The sequence below is a fragment of the Mustela lutreola genome, chromosome 15, assembly GCF_030435805.1.
Source record: "Mustela lutreola isolate mMusLut2 chromosome 15, mMusLut2.pri, whole genome shotgun sequence".
NCBI classification, from domain to species: Eukaryota; Metazoa; Chordata; class Mammalia; order Carnivora; family Mustelidae; genus Mustela; species Mustela lutreola.
Window position 1 is genome coordinate 60,528,608 of NC_081304.1, and position 18,758 is coordinate 60,547,365.

An 18,758-nucleotide genomic window follows, 5' to 3' on the forward strand; every position below is an offset into this window, starting at 1 on the left:
AGGCAAATCAGGTTTTTATTTCAGTGACAACATTCGAGAGTTAAAAACCAGCTCACATCAAAATCAAGACCAGTTTGTAAAAATCGTTGAACTCCATAGTGCTAGGCGTGGGTCTGGTTAGAAATCTGGTATTTTACATGTTCTCCAACGGATTTTGTACAAGGCAGCCATGAGGAGTGGGAGAAACCGTTGTCAGCACAGAACCATCCCGCACAGGTAACACTGAGGAACAGCCAGGCCACGGACAAGGTCAGACAGGCCACCCCCCGCGGAGTAAACAAATAGAAACTGGATAGTGGGGTCCCAGGGTGGGGGTCCCCGTGAGCAGGCTGCTCCTCTCCTGCCCCTCCTTGTTGTCACCGGCCACTCTTTGTCCCAGGGAGGGTGAGGTCAGATTCCACCTTCCCTCCTGGCCCCAAGAGCAGGACGGGGCCAGGCCTCACTGCTGCTCAGGGACCTGACCCTAGCTGTGATTTTTACAAAAGTTCCCCCAAGCCTAGAAGGAGAGAGGGAGAGAGGGGTGGTTTCTTTTGGCGGAGCCGAAGAGAATAGGTTTCCAGAGCACGTGGCACCCAAACCCCAGGAATTGGCCGGACATTGGTTATTTAAGGCGAGGTCAAGCCTCGAGGCTCCTCCGAGGTCTGGACGCCCCTCCCGGGCAGGGCGGGAACAGAGGCTGGGCGGGGGCATCCAGGCAGAACCAGCGCCATCTCGGCACCTGCCACCACCAGCTCCGGTGTCTGACTTTCTTTTTAAAAAGGGCGCCGTACTCTGCCTGCAGGCCACGTCGGGGGCGCAGACTCGGCTCCCAGGTGGTAGGACGAGCGTCTCCCTGCTTCTGGGAGCCCACGCCCCGGCCACCCCCGGAACGCGGGGTCCACACCTGCTCTTCCCCACCCCGCGCCCAGACAGGAGGCCATTCACCCTGACTCAGGAAGAGTTGGCTTCTTGAAACACGTGTTTTGTGGAGCCTCAGGGAGGAGTCGCGAGAACTTCTGAAGAAAACCCAGGATGCCCGAGAGCGGCCGGGCTGGGCCCACCGCGTGCCACCGGAAGGGAGAGGGCGGAGGAGGGCGTCAGGCAGCGCTGCAGCAAGGACAGCCCCCAGGTCAGGAAGAACAAACATGCCACAGGAAAGACGAGGAGCTTTGGTCAGGCGGGAAGAGGGGCGACCGGCCCCCCGGGAGCGGGCGCACCAGGAACTGGAAGGGTTCTCTGGAAAGCAGCCACACCGGGGTCGCGAACTGCTCCGGGGAGAGGCAGGGCCCCCGTCCAGACAACAGCACCACGGGGTGCTTTGTTTCTCTCCGACTGGAGTGGACGGACGCTACAGAACAGGCCGCTGATCCACGGGGTGCGTGTGGGCTGCAGTCGCCGGGAAAGCGGGGCTGGGGGGCTCCCGCGCAGAACCCCACTGCGCCTGAGCCCGGCTTCAGCGTCGCCTGCGCGAGTCCTCCGAGCTCGGGACAGGAGGGGGGTGGCCTCCTGCCCGGTCCCCGACCCCAGCTCCAGACCAGGCTGTGAAGCCCCGTTCACAGGATGCAGGTTCCCTGCGGGGTCCTGGCGCGGTCTCTGTCTCCATCTCTCTGGCTTCCAGCCCGGGGGTGGCAAGGCAGAGAAGGCCAAGCTCCCCCGAAAGACTGTTATCACCCACATCAGTAGTTCCGCGAAGGGGACGCCCGCGGTGCGGTGTCGCATGTTCTGGAAACGGTGGAAGCGGCTGTGTGCGCGCGCTGCGGCCTCGCGGAGTGCCCCACGGATGGAATGTGGACGGAGGAGTGGCCCCCGCGGACCACCGGGCGGCAGGGCCAGAGCGGGAGCTGCCCGCAGGTGGGGCGGGCGGGGGAGGACACCCTGCAGGTGGGGCGCACGCATCTGCTGCGCTGGAAGAGAATCGCGTCCAGGAGCGCGCGGGATGGGAGATGGGAGCCCGGCCCCCTCCGGCCCCAGCAGAAGGCCTGCTTTGCTCCGCAATTCACAGGTCAGTGCCAGCTCTCCCCGCCAGCAGCCGCTGTCGGGGAGAACGCCGGCCACGAGGGAGCTGTAAGAGGTAGACGCCGAGCGGGAAGCAACACAGGGCCCACGTGGGTGCCTGCGGCGGACACAGACGTCTAGGCTCCGGGGCAGCCCGGCAGGGGCGCAGCCCTGTCTGGAGGAGCTGAGCCAGCTCTGGGGCAGCCAGAGGGGGCCCCGAAGCAGGCCATGGCCACCCAGGGGGACAGCAGCTGGGGTGCAGGAGACCCAGGCCCCCTGCAGGGGCTCGCAGCAGGATGCCTTGGGCAGGCTCTGAGGGGCACCGCACTCTGGGAGCCAAGCCCTGCCAACCTCATGGGATGAGCCAGGAGGATGAGGGCACCAAACCCAGCGGAGTGGCAGGCGGAAGCGAAGAGAATACAACAGTTTGAGCCAAAATCACATGAACCCCCAGAATGCCTGGGTCTCAGCTCTGTGCCCTCCAGGAGCCAAGAGTGAGAATCAGTCTGAGCAGAGGTGGGAAGGGCGAGTCAGATCACTACCCTTGGGGCAATGTCCCTGTTCCTGGGACACATGGTTTGGGCAGCAGTGGAAAGCAAGCTACCCCGTGGTGCAGGGAGCCCTTCGCAGTTTCCCGTCCCCATCCCCCTCCCAGGGGCTTCCTGTGAACTGGTGGGGCGCTCCATGCCCGCAAGGGGCCCCTAGAGCCCCCCTCAGGCTGCGTGCAGCTACACCAGGCTTTGTGTAGCTCCAAGGGCAAGACAGCCCAGGAATCAGAAACCCGCACCAGTCTCAGCAAGGAGACCCACCCAATCCCATATGGAAGGCAGGCCCAGAGAGGGCGAGCAGTGGGCTCCAGGTCTCACAGCCAGCCCAGCTGGGCCAGAGCTCATGGCTGAGCTCATGGCTGCAGCCTCATAGGGGAGGGCGCCAGGCAGGGCCCTGGGAAGAGGAATGACTGTCCTCATGGGCCACAGGAGAATGGTAACAATACCGAGGACAAGACGGAGACAATGGACAGCCGCAGGAGGACAGACCGTCAGCACCAGACCCCGACCCCCCAAGGCCCTGGACAGACATTGCAAACACAGGAGGACCCAGGGGATATCCTCTCACTCCCAGAAAGTGGCCACTTGGCCCCAGGAAAGCCAGGAGGCCCAAGACAGGGATCCAGGATACGACAAGAAGGATGGGGCCAATGCCGCTCACCCCTCCAGCAGACAGCCAGAAAGCCGTGCCTGCCAGGGGCCACTGGTCCCCGGTCTGGGGGCTTCTCCCCTCCCTGCCCGGCACCTCCAAAGCCTTAGGAACCCAGCAGGATGGTCAACTCCGTCCAGCCCTCCTGCTCCAGGCAGGCCCACTCCCCAGGATCACACCCACAGCAGCCCTGACCTGGGCTTGCGGTCACCGCACCGCACAGGGAGGCAGCTGGGGCTGCACACAGACCCTGGGATCTCCCCCTCGTGGCCCGGGGAGCCCCCCCGGGTGCGGCAGGGTCCCTCCCCGCTCTTGTTGGACACTGCTGGACAGACACGGGAGGGAAAAAGCAGGAAAAGGCCCGTCTCGGGGAGCAGCAGCTCCTCCCAGCCCACGGGCAGCCAGCAGGGCCCCCCTGCTCTGCACACAGCCTGGCCTTCAGGGCACTGACTCGAACTTGGGGGGCCCACGTGCCCAGCTGAGTGCGGCCAGGGGCCGCTCATGGTCCTTGTCGGACTCGGGCTGGCTCTGCGCCCGCTCAGGCTTGGGATTGGCGGGCGGGTCGGGCTGCTGCACAGACATGGTGCGGCGCAGGTGGTTCCGCTTGCGCAGGAACTCGGGCTGGGCGTGCAGGCCAAAGCTGCCCTTGCGCAGGACCATTCGTGAGTTGTTCTTCTTGGGGCGCGAGCGGTGGCCGGCCTCCAGCGCTGCCAGGTGCACAGCGTAGCCCTCGCTCAGAAACTGCAGGGGCAGACGAGGGGGACAGGCGTCAGGCGGGAGTGGCCCCATGCTGCCCCCACCAGTGTGGCCCCTCACAGCCCTAGCATGGTCTCCAGCTTCCCCGTGGAGCCTGGCGGGAACAGGGAGCTCACCACCGCGCACAGCTCCCTGCCAGGCCTTGGATCTCTGAGCCCTTCCATCTGTACCCGTGGGGCACACCAGACCTCTGGATTCTTGATCAGGGTCGGGGGGAAGCCCCCGTTCTTGTCACTTGCCACTGAATCCCCCAAATGCAAGGCTGTCCCATCACCCAGTCCCTACCCCACAAACCTCCATCAGGTCTTGGCCCCCACAGTGGCCTTCTTGCCCACCCCCGCACTGGGTCCTCAGACCCCAGCTCCCCAGACCAGCAGCAGCTGCAGGACCGTAGCAGGCAGAGTCTCCACCCCACCGGGCCTCCAGAGTCCGAATCTGCATGGGGCAAGCCCCAGGACAGGTGTGTGCATCCGAGCCAGAGAAGCCCGCCTCGGTTCCCCCTCTGGGCGGGGCACCGCCTCTAACCCGGGTCCCACCCTGGGGGCGCTGTCTCTGGCCCACATCTGCTGGTCGCCCTCACACCCTTCGTTCCAGGGGATCATCACCTTCCCTTCAATCCCCTCCTCCTCCTGCTCTCAGTCCCTGGGAGGGCAGCACCTGCCTGCTGACCCACGCCAGGAAGAGGCTGTAAGCCAGGCCCTGCCCCCAACCCCAGAAGCTGGGGCTCCAGCTGTCATCCGCGACCTCTGCCGCCAGTGCTCCTCGGACCCCAGGCCTTTCCTGGACAAGTCCTTCAAACTCCCGAAAACCAACCCTGCCCCCGTCTTAGCTGTTCCTCCCTGGGGGGGCTACCACCCCGTGCTCCTAGTCAGGCATTAGGCCTTTATGTTCCCTCTACCCCGCTGGACTGGATGAGAGGACACCTGAGTCCACCCCCTGCGCCCCACACGGCGCCTGGTCCAGGGCACGTACCCACTAGCGCGGGGGGGAATGAATGAAGGGCTACGGACCAGAGAGAAGCATTAGCCGCCTACGCTGCCCCCCGGCCCCCGTGCTCCCGCAGGCCCGCCCAGCAGCCCCACCTGGCACTGGGTCTGGTACTTCTTGGCCGGCCGGCCCACGATGAAGATCTGGGAGGGCGGCAACCCCAGCACGCTATAGACCGAGATGTCCTTGGTGGAGCCGTAGGCCGCGCTGATTCTGATGAAACACTGAAACACAGGCCTGGCCGCTTCACCCCACGAGCCCCTGCAGGAGCCGCCCGTCCCGCCCCGCCCTGTACCCCAGGCCAGCTGCAGGGGAAGTCGGGACCCCAGCGCCTGCGGACCCCACTGGACGGGGCGTCAGGGGACACGGGGCCAGGACTGGAGGCCCGTGTTGTCTGGCCCCCTACCCACAACCTGTGCCGTCCACAGGAGCCCGGACTGCAGTGTCCACCGGCTATGGGTCTGGGCACCCCTGGAGATGGCCACCCTCACACTGCTCGCTTTGAGCCCCCACTCTGGTCCCACCATCGCTGGGGACAGCCCACCGACTGCCTGGACCTCCACCCTGCCTTCTTCAAGGACAGTGGCCTCTGGCACTGAACCCAGAATGGCTTCTCGGGGCTCTGAAGGTCCCATCCCCGTGGCGCGCCCGCTCCTTTCCTCCCAGTCACTCACAGCTTCAGCCCTCACAGGCCGGGGCCCCTCATCCTGCCTCACACCATCCCCGGAACTGCTCCAGGGTCTACCTTCTCACTTCTAGGGGCTCGGGGACCACGCGGTTCTGGTGCCACAGCCTCCTCCTGCTCCCCAGAAAAACTCTGCCCGAGTCCCACCTCCCACCCTGGCCACCACCAGCCCTGGGGAGGACTGTGCCCCAGCTGTGCCCCAGCTGTGAACCAGCCAGGGGCTTCCTCCATGGGGAGGGACGCCCCGCCCAGTCCCACCCCTGCTCACACTGCACTTGCCAGCAGGGAGTACACCCCCACCCAACCAGCCCTGGGACCTGACCCTTCCCCTGCCAGAGTCCCCGACAGTCCCTGCCTTTCTCTCAGCCCCACGGCCAGCCCCTGGATTTGGGTCAGTCTCGCCGTTGTTGGCCTCCCCACCTCTCATTTGTCTGACCGTGCTGGGAACTTTCTGCAATGCTTCAGTCACTGCCGCTGCCCAGCTTTCGACCCTTCCATGGCTCCCCATTCCCCTCAGCAGAGTTTATGGTCAGCCTGGTTTGCAAGGTTTTCAAGGCCTTCCAACATTCAGGCTCCTGATGACCTTCAGGCCTCTGATGACCTCCAGGCCTCCGGTCCTGCTTGACCTGGGCCTGACCCTGTACACACGAGCCTGAGAACATCTCAGGCTTCTGTCTACCTCAGTGCCTTTGCACAGGCTGTTTCTTCGGCAGACTCACATTCTCACTTCAGGACTCAGCTCAAAATGTGTCGCCTCCCCCAGCAAAGTCATGCCCGTCCTCCTTGCCGAGAGGCCTGTGCTCATGGTGGACCACGAGGCTGTCAGTTTACCTGTCTTTCTTCCTCTGATCAGGGACTGGCAGACTTGGTTGTGAAAGCTCAGATAGTGTCGTAGGCTCTGCACACTTGCACCCAGCGTGAACACCGTGTAAGCAAGGGACACAGCCGGGCTTGACTACAACGGTGTTCACGGGCGCCGAAATCTGTGTTTCCCGTCCTCCTCACATCATGAACCATGATCCCCCTTTGGATATCCCCCTAACCACTAAAAACTACAGAAACCATTCTTAGGTCCAGGCCCACAGACAAAGACTGTGGGTACCCTGAGCCCTGGGTCGCTCTCCATCAGGGTCTCTCCGAGTACAGAACGAGCCCCATGTGCTGTGTCTGATGCAGGAGGCGGAGGCAGAGCGTGCTCCTGTCTAAGGAGCTCCCCGAGGATGCTGTGCTGGGGCCTGAGTCCCACCACGAGGACCGCCCTGGCTCACGGTGCCGGAAGGACAGCAGAGCTCAGTGGCCCGACGGAGCAAAGCGGCCACTGAGATGTCCACTGAATGAGCAACCACGCACGGAGACAAGAGTTCAGGCTTGGGGGCAGGAGATAAAGGTCGAATCGTGGGACTCTGGGATTGTGGGCAAGTCACCGAGCCTCAGGGAGCCTGGCTGTCCTCATGGGCCCCTGCGGACAGCACCCACCGCGCCCAGCTGTGCAGGCTCGCGGCGAGGTTCACAGATGCGCTCTGCATGCAGGCGCGGGCTGCAGGCAGAGGACAGAGGGGAGGAGCGCGCGGCAGCGTCCAGGTCCGGCCTCACCTCTGCCCAGCCGCAGGGACTCACCTCCTGCACGAGGTTACGCAGGAAGATGGCCTTCTGCCGCAGGGGGTCGTGCACCAGCCCATCGGAGAAGAAGATCATGCCCTGGGGAAAGTTGTGCTGGGACAGCCAGGACACCACCCGCTGCTTCTGCATGTCCGGCCGGCCCGTGATGTACAGAATCAGATAGCCCAGGTCCTGCCAGTGCCTGCAGGCGCACGGCACACAGGTCCAGCCCGGGAGCCTGCAACCGCCACACTCCCCACCTGCCTCTGCCCGGGCCAGACCCCACAACCTGCAGCCCCTACACACCAGCCTGTGGCCCCCAGCGCCCCCAGCCCCCCCACCCTCCCGCCTACAGCCCCCAGGCCCCCCAGCCTCTACCCCTCACCTCAGCCCCTACCCACCCACCCACCTGCAGCCCCCAGCCCCCCAGCCCCCAACCCCCACCTGCAGCCCCCAAGCACCCCAGCCCAACCCTCCCACCTACAGCCCCCGCCTCTCCAGCCCCCACCCTCCCATCTGTAGCCCCCAGCCCCCCAACCACCACCTGTAGCCCCCAGCCCTTCCCAGCCCCCACCCCCCACCCCCCACCTGCAGCCCCCAGCCCCTACCCACTCTCCCACCTGCTGTCCCTCCTGCAACCTGCAGCCTCCCTGCAGCCCCCCACAGAACCCAGCCCCCCCCAGCCCCCAACCACACCCCACAGCCCTTCTGAGGAGACCCCATGAGAACCAGGGGGAAGGACTCCAAAGTCACAGGGAGCTGAGCCAGACATCTCCCAGATGGCCCACAGGCACCACATGCCCACGAGCAAGCTGACCCCCACTGCTGCCCCCTCTGCTCCTGTCCCCTTCTCCCAGGGGCCTCTGATGGCACTCACATTTCCTAACAGAGACAAGCCAGCTCTGCCTGCCCTGCTGTCCCCATGTCCCCCCTTCCCGTCCCTCCTCATCTCCTTCCAGCAGGGTCTGACCCCCCTCCCCTTCAGCTGGCTTCTCTGCCCTCGCTCACAGCACCCCAACTCCAGCCCAGCCTGGGCAGTCCCCCAGGACCCTGGTGCCCAACTGTACGGTGGGGGAATGAGTGGACACTGCCCCAGCCCTGAGAGGGCTGTCCTTTGGCCGATAGGGACCAGTCCCAGATGCGCCTAGAGAGGTGTGCGCGGCGCGGTGTGTGCCACAGGGCAGCTACCTGGCTATACTTAATGTGGCTTCACACACCTATCTCCACTGCTCTGTTGGCTCCCCGTGTCGTGTCCAAAGGTCTCCCTCCTCTGCACACCTGGGACCCCCAGCGTTCTGCCCCGAAGCGTCCATCCCCCACAGCCACACACAGGCAGCGCTGTGGCCCATAAGCCTTGGGCTCTGTGGCTGACCCGTCCCCTGGGCAGCCTCCGTGGCTTCCTCTCCTCCTCTCCTCCGCATACCCCTGCCTTTCAGGGCCCCCTTCTCCAGGAAGCCTTCCCAGCTTCCCAAGAAGCACCAGCCCAGCAGGAGAGTGTCCACTGTTGACTTCGCTTGGAGCCGTGCGTTTGCTGGGCTTGAGAGGCAGCCCCCAGGGAGCCGCATGTCCCACATGCGTACCTGCACGTGGTCCCTGCCCCGTGAGTCTGGGTGGACCCGCCACTGCATACAACCCACAGACCACAGTGGGAAGGTCACCGTGACTCCCAAGGCTGGGCATAAGAAGGCTTGTAGCTTCCCCCTTGGTGCTGAGGAGACCAGCCACAGGGGGCAGCCACGTGGACAGACAGTAAGCGAGCCCCACCAAGGAACAGGAGCTCACGTGAGTACAGAAGCCATGTGGGACCCCAGCCCAGACAGCCACCTGGCTGCAAGTCACGGGGACATGTGACAACATCCCGGCAGAGCCCGGGCAGCCCACGGAACCAGGAGAAACAGAAAGGTGAACGGTTACGTTTGGCTGCTAAACGCAGAACCCTTTCTCGCCCAAATACTCTGATCGTGTCTGGGATTGGAAGCCCGGAGGCCGGGCCTGACCCTCTGCAGGGATGGACGGACGCGGCGAGGGAGCGGGGAGCTGGGGTCCACGAGCGGCAGGGTGTTTCCAGGGGACCCTGAGTCCCTGAGACCAGGACTTCCCGGCCCAGAGAACATGCGGTTGTCTCCCCGGGCTGCGGGCTACAGCCCCGACGGCAGGACACCCCCCTTGCGGGGAGGGAGCACTCACCGGACGACGTCCACTGCGCCTGGCCGGACCTTGGGGTCACTTCCCATGATGGACACACTGGCTGCGAAGGACCCGTCGATGCTGAACACCACGCACTCCATGCCCCGGGGCAGCACCGTGAGGTAGCTCGTCGCAAAAGTCTGGTCGCCCCTACAAGGCACCTGCCTGCGGTCAGCCGTGCGTCCGAGTCAGCTGTTAGCCTGAGGCCCGAGGTCAGCCTGCAGCTGGGGTCAGAGCTCAGTCTGGGGCCGGGGTCAGAAGGAAGCTGGCTGGCGGCCCCGTCTGTCCTCCTCTCTCCCCACGGACAGTCATGGGCCCGCAGGAAGGCGCCCCGAGGCTTCCACTTCCAGACGGCCCAGCTGGCAGGGCCATGGGGATGAGCCGGCGTCTCACCTGACAACCATCTTCACGGGGTAGACCCCAACTCCCAGGCGCCGGGGCCGCGGCACGCTGTATGTGATCCGGCCACTGCCGTTAGTGATCTCGGTGTCCAGGTGCACCCAGCGGCCCGAGGATGGCTCTGCCATCACCAGGATGTCCACCTGCCCACGGCAGAGGGTGGGGACTCCCTGAAGACCGGGATGGGGAGGGCCCTGCCAGGGAGCTCTCCTCCCACTGCCCTCTCCGCCTAGTGCCCTGCCCGCCTCTCAGACCCACCGAGGACCCGCCTTCCCCTGGCTCCCCTCTGAGATCTTCTCCTGGCTCCCACCTCCCCGCTACAGGCAGTAAGCAACCCCCGCCCCCGCCAGCCTCTGCCCCTCCTGCCACATGCGGCCTACAAGGGGCAGTGTGGACCCCGTACCTTCTCTCCGGTCAGGGCCACCATGTCAAGGGGCCCGTACATGAAGCGCCCCACCAGGACCTGGGGGCCATCTTCGGCCGCGATCACGTCGTTGGCCCGGTGGTTCGCAGTCACATTCTGGAAGAACAGAGCGGGCTCAGCCGGGGCTGGCTTCTTCCCGACACTGTCCCTGGGACAGGCAGGGGGACGTGTCCTTGCTGCACCACGCCTTCCTGGCAGACCTTCTGAGCCGGGTTCCATGGGATCCTCAAGAAACGGGCCCATGGACTCCAATGCTGTCTCCAGGGACAGATGAGCTTGCTCTGCTCCTGACCGTCCTGCACAGCAGCAGCCGGTCCCCTGACTGTCCTCCTTCCCGGGTCCTGGCTCACATCCCGCAGCCATTTACTGGGACGGGGGGATGGGCCAGAGTGGAGGGAGCGCGTGAGAAGGCCATGGCATGAGGAGGCTGCGGGAGCCTGCACCATGCTCTGGGGCCTCCTAGACACCGAGTCATCTCGTCTGTGACCTCCCGCCACCTCTGTCCTTGCACTTGTGGCTTCTGTTCACCCCACGGCTCCGAGGCCTCCCTCCCACCCACCACGCTCGGCCTCGCTCCGAGACCTGAATCCCTCAAGCCAGTGACCGTCCCCCTCCAGCGCTCTCCCCACACCTGCCTGGGCTCCCCTCCAACCCTCTTTGGAAAGCACCGTGGACTTGTCACGCCCGGGATGCAGTCCCGATCCTCAGCTGACCCCGCGTGAACCTTCTGGCACGCGTCCCGCTGCTCCCGGCCCAGCCGCGGCTCACCCCGGTGCCCCAAATATGCGTGGCCTAAAGGCCAGCCCAGCACCAGCACCTCGACAGGAAGCCCCTGCATGTGATTCAGCACAGGCCCCTCGAGGGCATGGGTCCCTGAGCTGGGCGCTGGGCACACAGGGAGGAAGCAGTCAGGATCCTGACCTAGACACAGTCGCCACAGGCCCCCCCAAGAACTCTCAAGGGTGAAGAGTTGATCATGCAAATAAACCATGGAAGATGCCCGTATTGCCTGTCACCAGGGAACGCAGAGCCACGCCACCAGGAGACCCCACGTGCACTTGCCAGGGTGGCGGGACCCCTTATCGCTGCCCCCCACCCCACAGGGTGCAAAACCGTGCAGCCTCCTCGGAGGAGCTCGCCGGCTCCTCCCACAGACAGATAGCAGCTGCCGCTCCGAGCCGCCCTTCCCTGCCAGGTCTGCACCCCCAGAGTGAGAACTTGTATCTGCCGAAGGCTGACAGCATTGCTTCCAGCAGATGAAGGAGGAGCCCCAGAACGCCCGGCAGCCGGTGAACGGGACAACGGTAGGTCCCTGCGAGGGAGACTGCTCGGCCACAGAGGCGCCTGGAACGCAGACGCCCCACAAGAGAAGCCAGATGCAGACGACAGCACGCTGTGTGACCCGCACATGGAGGTGGGGGAATCGACGGGCGGTGGGGTGCTGAGGGGCACGAGCAAGGCGTCTGCCCCCAAGGCCATGAGTGTGTTCCAGAACAGACGGCAGTGAGGTCTGCGTACGTCGGTGACCCTGCCGAGGTCCATGGAGCCGCACAGGTGTACACGTGGTGTCAAACGCGGCTCTGTCTCAATACGTGTGTTCACAAAAACGGCCGGTCCGCGCAGCACTGATCACCTCAGGGTGCACAGCCAATGTTCCCACCAGACTCGAGGGGCCCACCAGGGCAGGGGCTCCGTCCTAGGCCCTACGCTCCCTGCCACACGGGAAACAGTGGCCTCACCCACACTCGAGGACAGTTGGCCAAGTCGGCACGTGCACTTATGCCTCCCAAACTCCTATTCATACTTCAACACCCCGCAGAGGTGACTCTTGCTCACGAAGCCCTGCGTGGCCTGGCCTGAGAGTCCTTTGCTCCGTCTTCTTCCTCTCCCTCTGTCCTGGCAAGTACCACAGCAGGCCACACTCGGGGCACAAGCCCCACGGTCATGGACAGCACTCTGACTCAGGTCACACCTATGGAGGCCGTACCTCCAGCGATTCCTCCGGAGCCAGCATTTCCCCCCAGCCAGCCACCCCTGGAGCCCAGGTCCCCGCGCCCCCGCTCCCAGCAGCCACCGTGCACGCACCCGCAACTTGACCTGCGTCCGCTTACGGAGCCACTTCTCCCGGGGCTTGGCGGGGCTCAGCGCCGTGGGGTCCAGACCCGCACTCTCCTTGACGGTCACCGTCTCGTAGCGCATCACCTGACGGACAGCGAGGGAACAGGGCTTCAGGTCAACCCGGGGCCGCCCGGCTCCCTCTGTCTGGGGCGTCAGGCCCACTTGCCAGCCTGGGACACTCAGGGGGGCTGGGAGCCCCAGGACCCGGCAGGACCCAGCAGGACCCAGGGCTCCAGAAATCTCAGGGGCTTGGCTGTGGCCCCTTCTGCCTGCTCCGGGCCTTGCTCCTGCCGCACTCCCCACACAGCCCCCCTGCTTGGCCCCTCCGCACTGGGCGTACTCTCTATCCCCCGAAGATGCTGCTCCAGTGCTCGTCCCGAGGATGGTCTCTGTGCCTCCCAGAACCGTGGCATCTCTCCGTGGCTCCCACGGTCATACCCCATGAAACACTCACCCCATGCAAGGCTCCCACCTGCCCCACCTCCCTCCTGTATCTGCGGCTGGCAGGCTCGCCCCAGGCCCCAGCACCGTTCTCCAGGAGGCACCCTGCCCGCTCAGAGGTCTGCTCCCCTCCCGCTGCTGCCCCGCCCTCCCGGACTGTCCTGAGTCCTCCAGATCCCAGGCTCCCTCCCCAGGGGACTCCCTCCGCATCCGGGGGCGCGTGACCACAGATCTGGCCTTTGGCCGGTTCCGCACAGATCTCCTAAATCCTTGCCACCTCCTGAACACTGGGGGACTATAGGTGTCCTTTGTTTGTTAGTGAGGGGCATTTGGGCCCCACCTAGGGGGGGGGAGAACCAGCTTCTCGTGGACACAGGCACCCCTGGCCCCCAGCCTCTCTGAGGACACTGAGCTCCTTGGAGGAGTAGCCACTGACCACTTGTCTCTGTGTCTGAAGACGGGGACGTCCACCCAGGTACTCTCTCCTGCGTTTTCTAGAAAGCACCGACCCAAAGCCAGTGCTCGTCTGGCGACCGACCGCCTGACCGCATGACCCCAGCCTGGCTGACGGCTCCGGGGCCCAGGGTGGCCGGCAAGGCAGCCCTCCCCCACGCGCCGGGACGGGCCTTCTGGGGAGGGGCGCCGCACCTGTCTCAGGATGAAGGCCACCACGTCCGTGGACTCCCAGTAGCTGGCGTGGAAGAGGTGTGGCAGGGCCACGGTGGGGAAGGCCGTCAGGACATCAGGGCAGTACAGGGCGTAGTCAATGCGCCTGGCGCCCCACCACCTGGCTGTGACTGTGGGCGCGACAGTGGGGTGAGGACAGCGTGGCCTGCTTGGGCCCCGACTGACCCGCGGGGCCGTGTGGGCCCAAAGCACGGAGCCCCCGGCCTCCCACAGCCCCTCGCCCGCCTGCCCCCAGGGCGGGGGCTGCACATGGTCACTGGCAGTGGGCGCCGGCCCCACAGAGACGTCCACTCTCATCCCGGGATGCAGGGACTCCCAGTGGGAAAACTGAACGCTGGGGAGAGGGCTCGGGCGGGGGTTGAGGTCAGTCTAGGCCAGGGCTCGGTCCACAGGGCCCTGTCCAGGCCCAAAGCTCAGGGCTCAGTCTGGACTCCCTCTGCGGCTCCTGGCCTGCCCTCTACAGCTGCCCTGGGGAGGCCCCCTCGACTTCCGACTAGGTGGGGCCCCAAGGACCTTCACTCACCGTGGGAGGCACCCACTGGTGCCAGGCTGTCCGAGGACGCCGAGCTCTCACTATGGGAGCTGTCCTGGCTCGTCCTCCGTTCCGGGCGCTGGGCCCTCAGGCCCTGGGGAGACGAGGAGGGGGCGTCCGGAAGCGGCGGGCTGTCCCGTGAGCTGCCCTCCAGGAAGAGGGGACTGTGGGCACGCAGGGCATCCGCTGTGGGGGTTATGTCACAGTTGGGCCATGGTCCTGTGTCCCCCAGCCCGCACCACCCACCCCTTGGGGCCCCCGATGGGCCTTCTGCACCCCTGACCTTTTCTAAGGCATGGGTCGTGCAGGCACAAGCTGTGGAGCACGGGCTGAGGTCGCAGGTGACCCGGAACCACATGCTCTCTCATACAAAAGCCTCCCTGGGTCGCGTGGGCCGCATGGCTCTCCAGCCCGGGGCAGGGCCACGCATTCGAAGGTGCACGGGGGCAGGTGCGGAGCCACTTCTGTCAGTGGGAGCTCCTGACTCTTAGGACTTTTGGAAATTAAGTTTCTGTTACAGATCGGGGCTGGGCTGGTTTTTAAGCCTGAACGAATCGCAGGCCCAGCAGCTCCCCCCGACCTGGTCTGGAGCTCACAACAGGCTTCCTCACCTGGGCCACCATCCAATCCAGGCCTCCCCACCCCTGCCTGGCTCACCCCACTTGAGCCCCAGAGGTCACTGGCCCTCCCCCAGCTGCCGTGTCCCTGCTCCCCCTGCAAAGTTCCTCTGGATCCCTGTCCTACAGCTCGTCCCCATCTGTCCCAGTGCCATGGTCCAAGGCCCCCCCTTGCGTGATGCCCACCAGGCTGGGACACTACCAGACCTGCCCCTCCAGCGTCAGCACCCAGCGTGGACCCCTGGACTTGCAGTCCAGGTCAGCAGCTCGGGCCATATGCTGGTGCTAGCCGCGGGAAGCCACCGGGGTGCAGGGCCTGAGCCCCCCGTCGCCTCCCGCAGAGCAGGTGCACACCACCGAGGGCTGGGAAGGCAGGCGAGGCAGCTGCTTCCCCCACCACCTGTCCATCTAGAGCCTGCAGACCTGCTCTGTGGGGGCTGGTCCCCCATCGGCAAGCTGGTGGGGCCAGCCCGGGGCCCAGCACGCTCGCAAACCCCGCGAGCCTACCCAGGAGGAGGGACTGTCCGTCACCCAGCGGGAACCTCTGGTAGCGGGGAACGCTGACCGGCGGCACCAGGTGGAACTTGGGCTCCAGCAGGGGCTCCAGCCGTGAGGCCGAGGGGTCGGCACAGTGGAAGAAGCTGTACACCTGGCCGCAGGCGGGGCGCACGTGGAGGCCTGCGGGTGAGAGGGTGCACGGGGCCCTTCTAGTTCCTGCCCCCCCCCACCCCCAAGTGCAGCTTTGAGTCGCCCACCCCCTGCTCAGGAACCTGCCACGACCCGGCTACGCACAGGAACACAGCCGCCACGCTGAGTCCCGCGCTCAGCCCCCGCCCCCAGGAGCGGCAGCAGGTGCCCAGCGCTGCAGTTCCCCACCCAGCCTTCGTGTCCCCTTCTCCGGTGTCCTTGCTCAGGCAGCCGCCCTGCCCCCTGCTCTCTCCTGGTCAGACTCCGGCAAACCCGTCCTGCTCTCACGTAGCCGCTGCCTGGGCAGATAGGGCAGACAGCGGCCCCCTCCCCAGAGGCCCAGCCCCTGGGCTCCAGCGGCCAGAGCGGCAGAACACTCCTCCTGCAGACCAGCAGGCGTCTCCACTGAGGCTCCCCGCCAGCCAGGCTCAGGAGACTGGCCGCTCCAGTGTCCGGGAGCCCTAGGTTTCCTTGGCAACACCGAGGGCGGCCATGGGATTCTGCCTCACCCCCCAGCCTGCTCCGGCAGGGCTCCCCCTTCTCTTCTGTCCCATCAGGTGCACGTTGGGGGAGCTCTGCTGCAAAAGGAGTTTGAGAAGTCCTGGAGTGCGGAGCCTCGAGGTGCCCTAGTCTCTGGGACTCCCCTGTGACAGCACTGGTTGGAGCAGGTCGTGAGCTGTAGGTCAGTGGGGGGGGGGGGGGGCAGCCGTCCCAGGCTGGGGGTCCGGGTGTGCTGACCGGCTGCCACAGGTCTGTGAGCCTGCATGCCGCGGAAGGAGGGCAGCAGGGAGCACACATGGCGTCTCTGAACAGGGGTGTGAGAGCCCCCCGCGCCTTTGCCCCATCAGGGGACACGGCCGTCTCCCCCAACCCCGTCCCTTTGCTCTCCCTGTGCCCCACCCTCTCCCCCAGATGGAGGGCCTGATGGCTGCTGCAGAGACACAAGGCCCCTCGGGCCATGGCCCAGGCCACCCACCGTCCAGCCCGGGCAGCACCGTCCTCCGCATGGCCAGGACCAGGCCCAGGGGCGAGCCGAAGAGGAAGAAGTCGGACACGTCGAAGTCGAGGCGGCCCAGGCTGACCTCAGGTGGCTGGGATGCCCTGGGCGCAGGGGGCTCAGCCTCATCCTTCAGCACGCTGGAGTGGATGCTGTCCCGAGGAGGGAGAGAGCCGGCGGGGCCATTAGGGACTGCATGCGGGCTGAGCAGGAAGAGCCCGGCCCTCCATGTCTGCACTGGCTCTGTACCAGCCGCCACGGCCCGCCCGCGTGTCCTCTGAGGGCCAGGTGGGAGGCTTTGGGGTCACTGGCCCTCCACCTAGGGGGCTCCGGTGCCAGGGCTGGCGGGCAGCCAGAAGCGACTCTCGGACAGACGCTCGTGGCCACCCTCCGACAGCACTGTATTTTCACAGCGGGGCTGAGGACTTTGGAACATGGAGCACCGTGCCCGTGGGCAGCCCCGCCCCATGGTGCTGGCTCTGTAGGGAGGCCCAGCCCACACACACGGCCCCAGGGGCTTCACAGCCGGCAGACACAGATGCAGCCAGCTGTCACCTCCCTCCCCTGCAGCCTGCGGAGAAAGGAGGCGGAGAAAACCCCGCAAATCCCAACCAGTCCCACCCCAGGCACCGCTGCCCCTCGGAGCCCAGGCGGACACCCTGTTGGGGACAAGAGTACACGGCCAGACAGACGGGCTGCAGAGCTGGGGGCCTCCCTGACCTGCCAGCTGGCCTGGAAGCGCAGCTCAGAGGTTAAGACCGTCCGGGGCCCTGATCCAGGCATCGGTTAAGGGCACGCGGATTCAGCCAGAACCCTCGAGGTGGGCGTGGGAGGGGATCTTGGAGGTCACAACAGGGTCCCAACAGGACCAGTGCTGGTGAGCGGCCTGCCCTCTGCAAGCGAGCGTCCGGGAGCTGGACCTGAAGGCCGGACACCCCTCTGTGCACCGCAAGCCTCTCATGGTGAGGACGGCGCTGGGGCTGCGCGGTCCGCGTGGGGGATCCGGACGGTCCCTACCACACGCCAGCTATGTCACTGCCCGAGAGACGGCCACCGTCCCCGCAGCACAGAGCAAAGCCGCCGACCTCTTCCCAGTCTCCAGATCCGGGCCCTCGTAAAGGGGTGAACTGGGAAGGTCGTGGTTTCACTTTGCAACCCAGACATGAGCTGCGTTACGGTTTGAGCCTCGGCAACGCAGAGCCTTTGCTCTGGCCGGGGCCCCTCCTGGAGGGCGCCTGGGACACAGCCCTGACCCTCGGGACCGTCTTCGCACAGGGAGGGTCACCGGGGCTCTGCCTGCAAGTCCCAAGAGCTGGGAGAAGCCCTGGATTGGAGTCCTGCGACCAGGTGAGACGTCCTCACTGATGAAATACTCCCCTTGGAGAATGCTCCCTACTACTTATCACGTGGGAAAAAGTCAGGAACGGTCGCGAGACGAGGGGTCTTGTCCAAGGAAACCCGTGCGGGAAGCACATGAATGGTGCACGTGGAAGAGGGCCTTGGACACGCCCAGAGCAGGTCTGCTTTGCAGAGTCTGTGATGACCTCCCAGGACAGGTCACGGTAAGAAAGGGGGCAGGAAGCAGAGAGGACAGAGGCCAGGGCGTCCCTCCCCGCATGGGCCAGCACCGGCCTGAGTCCTGAATGCGGGTGCAGGCAACTCACAGAGCTCTGGGCAGGAGGCAGCACCCTGGGGCCTGGGGCCCGAGGACGCGGGCCATGTGACCCCAGAAGCTCCCCCGTGGGGGCCTCTGTGGCCCTCGGGGGAATACGGAGAGCACACTCCTGGAGCCGTTCCCAAAACACACCCTGTCTGCTCTCAGACCACCTCCTCAGAACCGTCGGCGGGGCAGGGGGCAGCGAGGCCCGGGGAGGGGGCCGAGCTGTCCCGGGTCCCTGCCGGTCCGGAGCGGAGCAGGGGCAGGGCACAGGCCACCTCCGAGGCCGGGTCCCCTCTGCCGCAGACACGGCGCAAGAAGGGGCGCTCACCTTGACAGGAAGGTGTGATGCTGGGCAACGGCCTCACAGTCATAGGTGGACGAGTCGCTCTGTTTCCGAGGCAACGGTCTCTGAGGCTCCTCGTCCTCGGGCGCGCTGGACACGTCGATGCTGCTCCTGCTGAGGCGCTTGCTGCCGGCCAGACTGCACGCCTCGCTCACCACAACCGGGCTGTCCTTTGGGGCCACACAGAGGACAGAAGGGCATTGCTGCCACTGGAGATGCCACCGGAGACGCCAAGCCCTCTGTCCTGAGATGGGGGGGGGGGCGCTCCCGAGGGAGCCGGGGTCTGGCGGCCCTTGGGACTCTAGACCCAGCCCATGCCAGGCCCCAGTCCCGTAGGGCTGCGAAGCCACCCACCCAGGCAAATCACCTCGGACACGTGTGTGGGGCTGACGTCACCTCCCCCAGGAGAGGCCCCTCCTGGAGTCAGACCCCCAGCCTGTCCCACCACCTTGTCCCTGCCGTCCGGCC

The 18,758-nt window shown here is 65.7% G+C and overlaps 1 protein-coding gene across 3 annotated transcripts in view; it reads right to left on the minus strand.

The window, feature by feature from the left end:
- Nucleotides 1-240: 240 nt before the first annotated feature.
- The window catches only part of PITPNM3 (PITPNM family member 3), a 57,680-nt gene continuing 39,162 nt past the window's right edge, over nt 241-18,758 (minus strand). The window contains exons 9-20 of one of the 3 annotated variants that reach the window (XM_059149039.1): nt 18,276-18,460; nt 16,267-16,439; nt 15,111-15,281; nt 13,978-14,172; nt 13,416-13,564; nt 12,294-12,410; nt 10,188-10,304; nt 9,779-9,927; nt 9,386-9,535; nt 7,217-7,400; nt 5,010-5,138; nt 241-3,912 (exon numbers count right to left, since the gene is read on the minus strand). In XM_059149039.1, coding sequence (XP_059005022.1) covers nt 3,610-3,912; nt 5,010-5,138; nt 7,217-7,400; nt 9,386-9,535; nt 9,779-9,927; nt 10,188-10,304; nt 12,294-12,410; nt 13,416-13,564; nt 13,978-14,172; nt 15,111-15,281; nt 16,267-16,439; nt 18,276-18,460 — 2,022 coding nt within the window. In that variant the 3' untranslated portion in view covers nt 241-3,609. Of the gene's footprint in view, nt 3,913-5,009; nt 5,139-7,216; nt 7,401-9,385; nt 9,551-9,778; nt 9,928-10,187; nt 10,305-12,293; nt 12,411-13,415; nt 13,565-13,977; nt 14,173-15,110; nt 15,282-16,266; nt 16,440-18,275; nt 18,461-18,758 lie in introns of all 3 variants that reach the window. The other 2 variants (XM_059149038.1, XM_059149040.1) reach the window with 2 other exon arrangements.